Source organism: Choloepus didactylus, chromosome Y (assembly GCF_015220235.1).
Source record: "Choloepus didactylus isolate mChoDid1 chromosome Y, mChoDid1.pri, whole genome shotgun sequence".
NCBI lineage: Eukaryota > Metazoa > Chordata > Mammalia > Pilosa > Megalonychidae > Choloepus > Choloepus didactylus.
Genome location: NC_051335.1, coordinates 31,079,550 through 31,095,006, shown reverse-complemented (window position 1 = coordinate 31,095,006; position 15,457 = coordinate 31,079,550). Strand labels below are relative to the sequence as shown.

Sequence of the window (15,457 nt, the reverse complement as noted above, 5' to 3'; positions counted from 1 at the left end):
ATCAGTCTTTTGTCAGATACATGGTTTCCAAAAATTTTTTCCCATTGAGTTGGCTGCCTCTTTACCTTTTTGAGAAATTCCTTTGAGGTGCAGAAACTTCTAAGCTTGAGGAGTTCCCATTTATCTATTTTCTCTTTTGTTGCTTGTGCTTTGGGTGTAAAGTCTAGGAAGTGGCCACCTAATACAAGGTCTTGAAGATGTTTTCCTACATTTTCTTCTAGGAGTTTTATGGTACTTTCTTTTATATTGAGATCTTTGGTCCATTTTGAGTTAATTTTTGTGTAGGGGGTGAGGTAGGGGTCCTCTTTCATTCTTTTGGATATGGATATCCAACTCTCCCAGCCCCATTTGTTGAAAAGACCATTATGACTCAGTTCAGTGACTTTGGGGGCCTTATCAAAGATCAGTCGGCCATAGATCTGAGGGTCTATCTCTGAATTCTCAATTCGATTCCATTTATCTATATGTCTATCTTTGTGCCAGTACCATGCTGTTTTGGCAACTGTGGCTTTATAATAAGCTTCAAAGTCAGCGAGTATAAGTCCTCCCACTTCGTTTTTCTTTTTTAGGGTGTCTTGAGCAATTCGAGGCATCTTCCCTTTCCAAATAAATTTGATAACTAGCTTTTCCAAGTCTACAAAGTAGGTTGTTGGAATTTTGATTGGGATTGCATTGAATCTGTAGATGAGTTTGGGTAGAATGGACATCTTAATGACATTTAGTCTTCCTATCCATGAACATGGAATATTTTTCCATCTTTTAAGGTCCCCTTCTATTTCTTTTAGTAGAGTTATGTAGTTTTCTTTGTATAGGTCTTTTACATCTTTGGTTAAGTTTATTCCTAGGTACTTGATTTTTTTACTTGCTATTGAAAATGGTATCTTTTTCTTGAGTGTCTCTTTGGTTTATACATTTCTAGCATATAGAAACATTACTGACTTATGTGCATTAACCTTGTATCCCACTACTTTGCTAAATTTGTTTATTAGCTCTAGTAGCTGTATCGTCGATTTCTCAGGGTTTTCTAGATATAAGATCATATCATCTGCAAACAATGACAGTTTTACTTCTTCTTTTCCAATTTGGATGCCTTTTATTTCTTTGTCTTGCCGGATTGCCGTGGCTAGCACTTCCAGCACAATGTTGAATAACAGTGGTGACAGCAGGCATCCTTGTCTTGTTCCTGATCTTAGCGGGAAGGCTTTCAGTCTCTCACCATTGAGTACTATGCTGGCTGTGGGTTTTTCATATATGCTCTTTATCATGTTGAGGAAGTTTCCTTCAATTCCTACCTTTAGAAGTGTTTTTATCAAAAAGGGATGTTGGATTTTGTCAAATGCTTTTTCAGCATCTATTGAGATGATCAATTGATTTTTCCCTTTTGACTTGTTAATGTGTTGTAATACATTGATTGATTTTCTTATGTTGAACCATCCTTGCATGCCTGGAATAAACCCCACTTGGTCATGGTGTATGATTTTTTTAATGTGTCTTTGGATTCGATTTGCAAGTATTTTGTTGAGGATTTTTGAATCTATATTCATTAGGGAGATTGGCCGGTAGTTTTCCTTTTTTGTAACATCTTTGCCTGGTTTTGGTATTAGATTGATGTTAGCTTCATAAAATGAGTTAAGTAGTGTTCCATTTTCTTCAATGTTTTGAAAGAGTTTGAGTAAGATTGGTGTCAGTTCTTTCTGTAAACTTTGGTAGAATTCCCCTGTGAAGCCATCTGGCCCTGGGCATTTATTTGTGGGAAGATTTTTGATGACTGATTGGATCTCTTTGCTTGTGATGGGTTGGTTGAGGTCTTCTATTTCTTCTCTGGTCAGTCTAGGTTGTTCATATGTTTCCAGGAAATTGTCCATTTCCTCTACATTATCCAGTTTGTTGCCATACAGTTGTTCATAGTATCCTCTTATAATTTTTTTAATTTCTTCAGGATCTGCAGTTATGTCACCTTTTTCATTCATTATTTTGTTTATATGGGTCTTCTCTCTTTTTGATTTTGTCAGTCTAGCTAGGGGCTTGTCAATCTTGTTGATCTTCTCAAAGAACCAACTTTTGGTGACATTTATCCTCTCTATTGTTTTTTTGTTCTCTATGTCATTTATTTCTGCTTTAATCCTTGTTATTTCTTTTCTTGTACTTGGTTTAGGATTGGTTTGCTGTTCATTTTCTAGCTTCTTCAGTTGATCCATTAGTTCTTTGATTTTGGCTCTTTCTTCCTTTTTAATATATGCATTTAGTGCTATAAATTTTCCCCTTGGCACTGCTTTTGCTGCATCCCATAGGTTTTGGTATGTTGTGTTCTCATTTTCATTCATCTCTATATATTTAGCAATTTCTCTTGCTATTTCTTCTTTAACCCACTGATTGTTTAGGAGTGTGTTGTTTAACCTCCAGGTATTTGTGAATTTTCTTAGTCTCTGATGGTTATTGACTTCTAATTGTATTCCGTTGTGGTCAGAGAATGTGCTTTGAATAATTTCAATGTTTTTAAATTTATTGAGGCTTGTTTTGTGTCCCAGCATATGATCTATTCTGGAGAAAGTTCCATGAGCACTAGAAAAGTATGTGTATCCTGGTGATTTGGGATGTAATGTCCTGTATATGTCTGTTAAATCTAATTCATTTATCAGATTGTTTAGGTTTTCAGTTTCCTTATTGGTCTTCTGTCTGGTTGATCTATCTATAGGAGAGAGTGATGTGTTGAAGTCTCCCACAATTATTGTGGAAACATCAATTGCTTCCTTTAGTTTTGCCAGTGTTTCTCACATGTATTTTGTGGCACCTTGGTTGGGTGCATAGACATTTACGATTGTTATTTCTTCTTGCTGAATTTCCCCTTTTATTAGTATGTAGTGGCCTTCTTTGTCTCTCAAAACATCCCTGCATTTGAAGTCTATTTTATCTGAGATTAATATTGCTACACCTGCTTTCTTTTGGCTGTAGCTTGCATGAAATATTTTTTTCCATCCTTTCACTTTCAGTTTCTTTGTGTCCCTGTGTCTAAGATGAGTCTCTTGTATGCAATATATTGATGGTTCTTTTTTTTTGATCCATTCTGCGAATCTATATCTTTTAATTGGGGAGTTTAATCCATTTACATTCAACGTTATAACCGTGAAGGCATTTCTTGAATCAGCCATCTTATCCTTTGGTTTATGTTTGTCATATTTTTCCCCTCTGTCTATTAATATCCTTTACTGTACCCATACCAAATCTCTTTAGTACTGAACCTTTCTCCAAGTCTCTCTGTCCTTTCTTTGTTTCTCTGTCTGTAGGGCTCCCTTGAGTATCTCCAGTAGGGCAGGTCTCTTGTTAGCAAATTCTCTCAGCATTTGTTTGTCTGTGAAAAATTTAAGCTCTCCCTCAAATTTGAAGGAGAGCTTTGCTGGATAAAGTATTCTTGGCTGGAAATTTTTCTCACTCAGAATTTTAAATATATCGTGCCACTGCCTTCTCGCCTCCATGGTGGCTGCTGAGTAGTCACTACTTAGTCTTATGCTGTTTCCTTTGTATGTGGTGAATTGCTTTTCTCTTGCTGCTTTCAGAACTTGCTCCTTCTCTTCTGTGTTTGACAGTGTGATCAGTATATGTCTTGGAGTGGGTTTATTTGGATTTATTCTATTTGGAGTTCGCTGAGCATTTATGATTTGTGTATTTATGTTGTTTAGAAGATTTGGGAAGTTTTCCCCAACAATTTCTTTGAATACTCTTCCTAGACCTTTACCCTTTTCTTCCCCTTCTGGGACACCAATGAGTCTTATATTTGGACGTTTCATATTATCTATCATATCCCTGAGGTCCATTTCGATTTTTTCAATTTTTTTCCCCATTCTTTTATGCTTTCATTTTCCATTCTGTCATCTTCGAGGTCACTGATTCGTTGTTCAACTTCCTCTACTCTTGTACTATGAGTGTCCAGAATCTTTTTAATTTGGTCAACAGTTTCTTTAATTTCCATTAGATCATCCATTTTTTTATTTAGTCTTGCAATGTCTTCTTTATGCTCTTCTAGGGTCTTCTTGATTTCCTTTATCTCCCGTACTATGGTCTCATTGTTCATCTTTAGTTCTTTGAGTAGCTGCTCTAGGTGCTGTGTCTCTTCTGGTCTTTTGATTTGGGTGCTTGGGCTTGGGTTATCCATATCGTCTGGTTTTTTCATATGCTTTATAATTTTCTGTTGCTTTTGGCCTCGTGGCATTTGCTGAACTTGATAGGGTTCTTTTAGGATTTGTAGACCAATTGAAGTCCTTATCTCTAATTTATCAGATCTACAGCTTCGTGGAGTACACTTTCTCTAACTAACCAGCAGGTGGCATCCACGAGCCACCTGTTCTCCACAAGCCAGTTCTCCCCTGCTTAGCCTTTTTGGTGAGTGGGGGTGTGAGTCTTGTGGGGTCCAATTGGTGTACCAAGCTTGCGTGTGTAGTTGGTGTTGCCTGCCCTGTATATGGGGCGTGTTTCTGGGCAGTCAGGGAGGGGGGGGGTGGCTCTAACAATCAAATCTCCCTGGTGATCCTAGAGTTTTAAAGCTGCTGCAATAGTCTAATCCTTCAGTTCAGTCCTGCCACAGTTTGTCTCTGCCACTGACCCACAAGTCCTTGGTATTGGCGTATGGCTCCTGAGACTTGCAAGGGGGCCCCTCTTCCAGGCTGTGCACCCCGGGTCCTCTGTTGAGGGATGACTGTGCTATGTCACAGGTGAGTGCCGTCCCCCCAGGGCAGTTCTGGGCTGCTGGGCTGTGTAGGGAGGCTCCCAGTCTGCTGAAATGATGGCTGAATGGGGCTTTGTTAATTCACACTGCTCTACCTTCCCAACTCTGGGACAATCAGCTGAGGTTGCAGGGAAGGCTAATGTCCATGCCCAGTTTTGTGGTGTGTGCCTGTTATCTGAAGCACTTCCGTCACACTGGGTTGTCTGGGGCAGTTCTGGGCTATGGAGCTGGCGATGGGCAGGAGTGTTTCCTGTCCACCAGGATGATGGCTGTGAGCGGACACCCCCCTTTTCTTGGGAAGTTGTGTTGTTTAGTGAATTTTCTCAGCCACTGGATTATTGCATTTTGTCTCAGAGCTCTCCTAGTTCTGCTCTTGACTTGACCTGCCCAAATACTAAGTCTTTGAAGCTTTCTGTATTGGGCTTCTTAGAGTAATTGTTTTAGAAAAAGAAAAAAGGATTAAAAAAAAAAAAAAGGGCCCTCCTCAGAGATCTAATGGGTTATTGAAATGCTAAGAGACAAAGCAACCAGGGCCATTAAGGAAAGGTCCACAGGGCAGAGAGATCAGCTTTTCTTCGGGATTTGCATATGCGCCTCAGGGCCCTTCCCCTTTCTATGTTCACCAGAACTCCAAAAATCCTCCGCTTTTATTTTGGAGTTTTTCGTGTTGTTTTTTTTCTATGCCTGTCTCTTCTCTGCTGGGCTGGCTGCTCTCAGATTCTCTGGTGTCTGGTCTCAGTCTATCTATGGTTGGATTTTGGATCAGTAGAATGAGTTTCCGATAAGGGCTGCCACTGCACTTCTCCCTTCTCCTTCCCGGAGCTGACAGCCCCTCCTCCCCCGGGACTGAGCCTGGCAGGGAGGGGCGCGGGTTCCCTGGCCGCAAAAACTTACAGATTTCGCTGATCTCAGCAGTTCCACGTTTTCATGAGTGTTGTATGAAGTATGCCCAAAGTCCGATTGCTCTGTGGTGTCCAGTCCACGCAGTTCCTGGCTTTCTACCTACTTTCCTGGAGGAGTAACTAAAACATACAGCTCACCAGTCTGCCATCTTGCCCCCGGCCCTCTCTGTTGTTTCTTTGTTCTCCATATCATTTATTTCTGCCTTAATCCTTGTTATTTCTTTTCTTTTACTTGCTTTGGGATTAGTTTCCTCATCATTTTCTAGTGTCTTCGGTTGTTCCATTAGTTCTTTGATTTTAGCTCTTTCTTGCTTTTTAATGTATGCATTTAGAGATATAAATTTCCCTCTCAATACTACCTTTGCTGCATCCCACAGGTTCTGATATGTTGTGTTCTCATTTTCATTTGTCTCTAGATATTTACCAATTTTTCTTGCAATTTCTTCTTTGACTTACTGATTGTTTAGGAGTGTGTTGTTTAACCTCCAGATACTTGTGAGTGTTCTGGTTCTTTGATAGTTATTAACTTCCAGTTGTATTCCTTCATGGTCAGAGAGTGTGTTTAGAATAATTGTAATCTTTTTAAATTTATTGAGGCTTGTTTTATGTCCCAGCATATGATCTATCCGAGAGAAAGTCCCATAAGCACTAGAGAAGAATGTATATCCTGGTAATTTTGGATGTAATTGTTTATATATATATAAAATCTCCATTAAGTCTAATTTGTGTATTACATTGTTTAAATTCTCAATTTCCTTATTGGTCTTCTGTCTAGACAATCTATCTATAGGAGAGAGTGCATATTGAAGTCACCCACAATTATTGTGGAAACATCGATTGCTTCCTTTAGTTTTGCCAATATTTGTCTCATATACTTTGGAGTGCCTTAATTGGGTCCATAAATATTTTTGATTATGCAGAAATTGGAAGTTAAAGGATTAAAAAAGTATTCCATGCAAGCTACAGACAAAAGAAAGCAGGGGTAGCATTACTAATTTCAGATAATATTGAATTAAGTCCAAGGATGTTATAAGAGACAATGAAGGGCATTATATACTAATAAAAGGAACAATTCGCCATGAAGAAATAACAATCATAAATGTTTATGCACCCAATTGAAGAACCCACTTTTTGTTTCATTGATTCTCTCGATTATTTTTCTATTCTGTATTTCATTTATCTCTGCTGTAATTTTTATTGTTTCCTTCCTTCTACTAGTTCCTCAAGATGTGCACTTAGATTGTTCATTTGAGATCTTTCTTCTTTTTAAATATTGGGATTATAGCTATAAATTTGCCTTTGACCACTGCCTTTGCTAAATCCCATAGAAGTTGGTATGTTGTATTTTCCTTTTCATTTGTTTCTAAGAATTGTCCTGATTTCTCTTTTGACTTCTTCGACCCAATGATTAAGAGTATGTTGTTTAATTTCCACAAATTTATAAATTTTCAAGTTTTCCTTTTATTGATTTCTAGCTTCATTCTATTGTGGTTGGAGAAGATGCTTTGTATAATTTCCATCTTTTAAAATTTCTTGAGACTTGTCTTATGGCCTAATATTTGGTCTACTCTAGAGAATGATCCATGTGCAGTTGAGAAGAATGTTTATTCTACTTTTGTTGAGTCGAGTGTTCTATATACATCTGTTTTAGTTTCCTGCTGCTAAAACAAATGCCATACAATGGATTGGCTTAAACAACAGGAATTTCTTGGTTCGTGGTTTTGAGGCTGGAAGTTCAAAACTGAGGAGTTGATAAGGTAATGCTTTCTCTCCAAAGACTGTGGCATTCTGGAGCTGACTACTGGCAATCATCAGTCCTTAGATTTCCCATCAAATGGCAATGCACATGGTGGCATCTTCTTTCTCTTCCATGTTCCACTGAGTTCCAGGTTCTGGATGCTGCCTGTGGCCTCTTTCTCCTCTGTGACCTTCTCTATAATGCCTCCAGTAGTAGGATTAAGGTCCACCCTGATTCAGTTGACCAACACTTTAACTGTGGTAACTTCATCAAAAGTCCTATTTACAATGGGTTCACACCCACAGGAATGGATTAATATTAAGAACATGATTTCCTGGGGTACATATCTCCAAGCCACCACAATATCTATTAAGTACAGTTCAGGTATAGTATTGTTCAAGTCCACTGCTTCCTTACTGGTCTTCTGCCTAGATGCTCTGTTTACTGAGGAGTGATGTGTTGAAGTCTCCAAGTATTATTGTAGAAGTGTCTATTTCTCCCTTCAGTTTTGTCAATGTTAACCTCGTATTTTGTGGCACTGTGGTTAGGTGCATAAATATTTATGATTGTTACATCTTCTTGGTGGATTGACCCTTTCATTAAAATATAGGGTCCTTCTTTGTCTCATAACAGATTTTGATCTAAAGTCTATCTTGTCTTATATTAACATGGGCACCCCAGCTCTCTTGAGTTACTATTTATATGGAATATTTTTTTCCATTCTTTCACTTTCAACCTATTTTTGTCTTTGGTAAACAAACATATATTTGGATTATGAGTTTCTATCCATTTTGTCAATCTGTGTCTTTTGACTGGAGAGTTTAATCCATTTATAGTCAAAGTAATTACATATAAGACAGGACTTACTTCTGCCATTTTTGCATGTCTTATACCCTTTGTGGCCCTCATTGCCTCCATAATTTCCTTCTTTTATATATAGTAGATTGTTTGTAGGGAAACAGTTTGAACCCCTTCTCATTTCCTTTTCTGTATATATATTTTTAGATATTTTCTTTGTGGTTACCAAGGGGTTTATATTTAACATCCTAATTCTATAAAAATCTAGTTTAAACTGATACCAACTTAACTTCAATATCACACACAATCTCTGCCCTATTACCTCTCTGCCACCCCTCTTTACATTATATTGTCAAACATTTTCTCTTTATATTTTGCATGCAAAATAATGTAGAAATATGATTAATTCTTGTGCATTTGTACTTCAGATTTTGTAATAAATGAAAAATGGTGTTACATGCTGAGAATACATTAATACTGGCATTTGTAGCTAACTTTACCCAAGATTTTTATTTCCTCATTCAGCTATTATGTCTAATGTCTTTTCCTTTCAACTTGCAGAACTCCCTTTAGCATTTCTTGTAGGGTGGGTCTAGGGGTGACAAATTCCCTCAGCTTATGTTATATCTGGGGATGTCTTACACTCTTATTTTTTTAAATTCATTTTTATTGAGATATATTCACATACCATGCAGTCACACAAAGAGTACATTCAGTTGTTCGCAGTACCAGTATATAGCTGTGTGTTCATCACCAAAATTAATTTTTGAACATTTTCATTACCACACACACAAAAATAATAGGAATAAAAATTAAAGTGAAAAAGAACAATTAAGGTAAAAAAGAACACTGGGTGCTTTTTTTTTGCCCCCATTTTTCTACTCATCCATCCATACACTGGACAAAGGGAAGTGTCGTCCATATGGCTTTCCCAATCACATTCACCCCTCATAAGCTACATTTTTATACAATTGCCTTCTACCCCTGGGAAGAGCTAGTGGCCACTGGCACTTTAGGATGGATTAAGTTAATCTCAGTTTTCTCCTATCACTTATTAATAACTGCAGTGCGGAATTTTGAATTTGAATTTTAGCAGCACCTTCAATGTCGTAACTTAGCAAGCATTCCCCAACAGAGAAAAAAAGAGCACTTGGGAGGAGGCAGCTGGAAGGTTTTGAAACATCACCTGATATGTTGTTACCACTGCCCAGCATTCTCTGAGGTTAGTCAGGACAACAATAGAAAAGGGAGACTGGACAGCTGAGTGGACTTTTCAGGGATTTTACTCTCATGTTTCTATTTCCAATCCTATCTCAATACCCTGACAAATCCCAAGCACCTGAGGGGGGGGGGGTTGTTGAAAATCACTTTTCCCTCACAAATAAGTTTAAAGCCCTTTCCTTAATTAAAGGAACATTTGGTATGGGAATGTATTTTGGATGAGATCCTCAAACACACCCTATAGGGCTCCCCAAGGAGAAAAGATTTTTTCTCTGCTTAGCTCATTTAGGGTATTAGATGTTCTATCAAGAATGAATTAGAGAATACAGAAGAAAGGAGGATATTTATATTCTTTTATTTGTTTCTCTTCCTCACTAAATGATTTGACATCTGGAGTGGAGTCTGAAAGAAAATAGATTTTTCTTCTTTCCCATCCTTACAGAATGTGTGATGCTGCCACCAACACTGCCCCATATTTATATTAACAGATGAAAAAAACTGAAAACACAACCAAGGTAGTTTAGAAATGCTGGTTGAGGGGGATGGATGATTTAACAAAAGAGACACTGACAATTTTCTTTTTGCAACACTATAATTATAAAGTTGAAGGCACATCCTTGGCAGAAACAATTACATGTTTATGGAAAAACAAACTATTGAAATCTTCACTACAGTGGATGAATATTGCACAACATTGTCCACTGATATTTTGGGTACCAAACAATGTTTAATAGTGTTTGGTTAAACATTGTTAAACTAATAACATAAGGTCGAGACGCCTGGTTTTGGCTATAAAATGTGTGTATTATCAATAGCATTAAAGATGCTCTTTTAATTGAAGAACAAGATTCATGCTTTGTGGTTTATCTGGTTACTCACACCTGATTGAGGGACTGCAGAAAGTTAGTGTAAAAATATGGCCTGAGTCTATATTTTTGTATTTGGTAAAATAATATTTTTTTAAAATGGAGAGGAGAAAAAATAAAACAAACAAAAAATCCAAAGGAAGTGATTCCAGGAATGTTTTTATTCTTATTAAAATAACCAGAAACCAGATGCCTCACCCAAAGAAAAGAACAAAATAAAGTAAAATAAATATTAAGAAACATCATTTTAAAGCAAGATCCATGAGTAATGGAAAAAGTTTCTCTAACAACATACATTCTTGATTTTAAGCTGTTTACAGAAAAGATATGCACACCAAAGTTTTTGGAAGTGTCTTGTCTACAGTGCTCTGTTAACCATTCTGTACATCTGAACAAAGAATAATTTTTAAAACATTAAAGCACAATATAAATTTATTTGTTCACAAGGCAGCAACTTTAACATTCTAAAATGTCAATACTAACCATGGAAATATAACATTTCTACTTTCAAAACTAACAACCATACTTCTTTAGACTACTCTATAGCACAAAATACTCTAGTTGCATTTTAATCTTTGAAATTCAAAAGGCATCTTTTGGATATTTAAGATAAAAGGTTCCCCATAGTTTAGTCTGAATCAGCTTTGGATATCAAAGTGTTCTTGTTATCTTCAGACTGAGGGCATGGTTGCTGAGTGACAAAGAAAAGTGATAAAGGAACAAGAAACAAAGTATTTCAAATAGTCAAATATCAAATTCAAATATAAATCCATTTGCCTTCTGTATGGCAATATATATGTGTGTGCGTGTGTGTGTGTGTGTGTGTGTGTATGTATGTGTGTAAGTGAATAAAACATGCACATATACACATTTATAAAATTTGTTCTCACTAGCAATTAGTTACTAGTAAGCTAGTTATTAACTGAAAGCAATGTTTTTTTATCTCTTCCATATATTACCTCTCTCTCCTGTGAATACAGCTTCCCTCTGGAGATAATGGGTGTTCAGGATTGCAATAGAGACTTGTGGTAGAGAATTCAAATGTGCCTACAAATATTTAAAGTGGGACTCTTTCTAAATAGCATGTTCTCTGTTACAGTGAGGGCTGAAATTATATCCTTGGTTATTCCCAGACTGTAGGTTGCTACTCCCACCGTCCTACAACATGCATGTGGGGCTGTTTCTTTTTTCAATTGGACTCTGGAGTGAGAAAAAGCTTTAATATATATCAGGTGTTTCTTCTAGAAGAAACAAGTTGTAGTATTGATGGGCCACTGGAATTAAAATAGGAAACAAATATTAAAACCCAAACTAGAAGCATGAGAGATGGCATAGGCATTGGTCTGAAAAAGAGCCTAGACACACAAACTCATTCATAGTTCATTAAAATGAGTTTGACTTTCTAGACTAATAGCACCTTCATCAAAAATTTTCAGTTGTCTCTTTAAGATAGGTGAGATAAAAATTAGAGCTTCTTCAAATCTGAAAAGGTAGCAGGGAATAATGTTGTAAACTTTGTGTGTGTGTGTGTATGAAAGTGTAAGAGAGAAAGTGGGTAGGAGAGGAAGAACCTCATCCCTCACTCATCACATAATTTTAGAATCTGCTCTATAAAAATGACTTTTTATATTTATTACTGACCTCAAAGGGAGAATAGAAATAACATTTACTAAGTACAAATTCTATGTGCCAGGCATTGTGCTAACAGCTTTACATATGGTAATGGGAACATAATGTTAGGAATTTACTTATGAGTTCTTAGTCTATGGTCTGCTTATGAAATTTATCCTTCAGTTAACAAGAAACTTTAAACAGTGAAATAAGTACCAGATCTCTGATCAGTTTATTAACTCCCAGGCACTCATAGGGGAAATTCTAAATCCACACAGAAGATGAAATGAGCCTCTAAATTTGTCAAAAACTGTAACTAGCAAATGAAAATGTTTTAAACAAGAGAAAATATAGATTTGACTCAAAGGTATCACAACCTAGGGAAATTCTAATTTCTGTATTACAGTTTATTATTTTTTTGTAAAAGCAGCTTTGTGTAATAGCATTATTTTAAAGACATTTCAAGATTATCTTAAATGCTACAAGATAATTAAAATCTATTAAATTATATATACTAAGAGCTTGTATTCTGGCCAAAAAAAGACAAAGTTAGTGAATCTAGGTAATTTTGTATGACCTATATATGTTAGAGATGGTAGTGTTAGTGTTAATGTTTGAAATACCAATTGTGGAAGAGGCTCAAAATCTTTTTAAGTTTCTAGACTGAGTGTGGTAGAGAGACTACACTAAGAACAACTTTTTTAAATAGCTAAACTAAGCAGGAGTGAATTGAAAGTTTACACAGAGCTAGGAAGGTTACAGGAAGAATTTCATATATTTTTCACAACAGTGAAATGGGAGGCAGGGAACCCTATGACCCTTAAAGTTCTTTGAGCTACAAAATAAAAAAAGGAACAAGATATCAAAAAACTTGTCAGTTACTTCTGTCACTGAAAAACCACCTAAACCTGGTTTACATGAAAGAAACATATCGGAGCACATAAGAAAGCAACTGCAAGGACAAAGCTGTAGGTGAATGAGGGGGAAAGAAAGCCTGCAATAAATAAGGCACGTCTATTTTCAGTTTCTATTGTTTCCCTTCTAAAACTAGTTGTTTATACAGTGCTTTAAAAATCATTGCTCCCCAATCTGGCAAGGATAAGGATTCAAGAATCTCTTCAAGATGATGCTCTCAAATTTTCACATTTTTAATTATACACTTCTGGGACCTTCCTCCCTCTCCTTTCCTCCCTTCCTCCCTCCCTCCCTCCCTCCCTCCTTCCCTCCTTCCTTCCTTGTCAAATAAAAAATCTGACTATCAATTTAGCAGCAATTTGGCAATCTTTAATTGTAGTCTTGCTGTAAATCTCACTGCTCTAACTTATCTGTGGCTAATGAAAACAAAATACATATATATATAGATAGATAGATAGATAGATAGATAGATATAGATATATAGGAAATTCATTTTAAATAAAGCTAGGTTCAGAGCTGATGTCCTGAAAAAGATATTTTTGCCATATGACAAATGCAACTCAAATAGAATCCCTAAAATCCTTCCATAATATTCTGAAAACCTAAGATGACTTCATGAATGCTCTGTCAGTGTGTAACAAGTTAAACTACTAGTATTCTCTGCAGCCTTTTATAATGCAGTGTCAACATCTTCCCTGAAGTCTTCCACCAGGAGTGAGTGCTTGTCAGGTTCACTGGTAACAACGCTGTTCAGAGAACGTTTATCAGACAGTAATGAGTTTATGGAGGCTCTACTATAATTAACAAAACGGTCCAGCAAACCCAGTTTAAGAGAACTTCTTGAGGTGTCATCTATTCCAACATGAATGCTGATTTCTGAAGGACTCTTCTGTCCTATCTGACTCCGGGGATGCAGTTCGTAATTCTCATAAGTTGGTTTCCTGTAACTGTACACATGCAAAAGAAAATTAGATAGAAATAATCAAAAGTGAACTGAACACCTGTTACATTAAAAAATGAAAAAAGGAAATTTGCCTGGTATAAAATATACTAAGATGGTCACTGCTAGGAAGGTGGTTTAAATTTAATTGTGTGGAGTCACATGATCAGAGAAATTCTACCTTTTAGAGCCAATGTACTAGATTTTACCCCACTCAGTGCTTCTGATTGCTATGTACAAACTACAGTAAGAGCTAACATTTTATTATGAAGAAAGGTTTGGAGTTATCATTGATGAACACAAGAATAAAACCTACCAAGTGGGTGATAAAAGGAATATAAAACACAAACTTAAGGAGCCATCATACTTACAGTTTAAGGAAGAGAGAAGAAAGTACTACTGAAACAGATGAAGCAGCCATTGCAGCAGATCCCATCCAAGGTTGCAAAACCAAACCAATTGGCATAAAAATTCCTAAGAAACAAGTTTGAATTAGATAAAGTATATAGTACTAAGCAGATTGCCAGAGAATTTCTTACACACATATACAAATCACTTTCTTTTTTGATATTTCCCCTTATTGATGGAGATTTATGTTGCTGCCAATTTTTCAATAGAGTGCTACTGCTCTCTGTGCATGTGTTTGAGAATTTCTCTAGGTTACTTACCTAGGGGTAAAACTGTTAGGTCAAAAGATGGACACATCTTTAACTTCAGATAGATATTCCTCAATTGCTCACCAAAATGGCTGTACCAGTCCATGATCCTACCAATTGTGTATGACAGTTCATGTTTTATAAATTCATCCGTACTTGATTTCAAGAGACATTTTAATTTTTGCTAATACAATGGAGTCTTGTTCTTTTAAATTTTTATGTGCTTATCTCTATGTTTTACTTTTTCTAAGGTGCTCATGTGTTACTTATATAACTTTTTTAAAAATCACTTGCTCCATGAATTACTGTCACCGGAGTTCCATCACTCTATGAGTTCCATCACTCTATTACTCTTTGTCTTCTCAACACTTGTGTGTCCTTGTTGATAAACAGATTGCTAATTATTCTCATGTCATTTCGTATCTTTCAGTGTTAACTCTCAGACCACAAAGAACAAGAAGAAAGTGACAACTATTTTTTCTTATGTCATTACTAACTCCTACCAAAACCCTAGGTACAGGAGATTCTCAGATGTGTATTAAACAATTCTAAATTTCTTCTCTTTGTTCTCATTCCTTCTATCAATCTCTCTTACATCTAGTCTGCCAACTTAAAAAAAAACAACAACCTGTTGGCTATGACAGAATGTTAAGGGAAGAGCAGAAACTTTTGTGTATGCTATAATTACAACCATGTAACAAGGAAAAATTGATGCACAGTATAAAAGAAAGGAAGGAAATATACCAAAATGTTAACAGTAGTTGTGTACAGGTAGTGAGAGTAAATGTAAATTTGTTCTATTCAACAAAAAAATAAATGAATAAGTAGACATATATGTGTGTGAGAGCATATGGACATGAAGTAAAGTGGTAAAATATTATCAATTGGTGAATTTAAGTGAGGGTATACAGATTTTCATTGTGCCATTTTCCCAATGTTTATGTAGTTTGAAAGTTTTCAAAATATAAAGCTGGAGGGAAAAATAAAATAAACCTATCAGATAAATAAATGTATACATTCTTAGACTGTAAAGAACAGTGCTGAAAATTAAAATTATTGATTTTAACATTACTTCTCAAGATGCCACAGG

The 15,457-nt window shown here is 36.2% G+C and overlaps 1 protein-coding gene across 1 annotated transcript in view; it reads right to left on the bottom strand.

The window, feature by feature from the left end:
* Nucleotides 1–13,083: 13,083 nt before the first annotated feature.
* ATP7A (ATPase copper transporting alpha) overlaps nucleotides 13,084–15,457 on the bottom strand; it is a 101,303-nt gene continuing 98,929 nt past the window's right edge. The window contains 2 exon segments of the mRNA XM_037822881.1: nucleotides 13,084–13,718; nucleotides 14,083–14,185. Of these exon segments, the coding sequence (XP_037678809.1) occupies nucleotides 13,442–13,718; nucleotides 14,083–14,185 (380 nt within the window). The 3' untranslated portion in view covers nucleotides 13,084–13,441.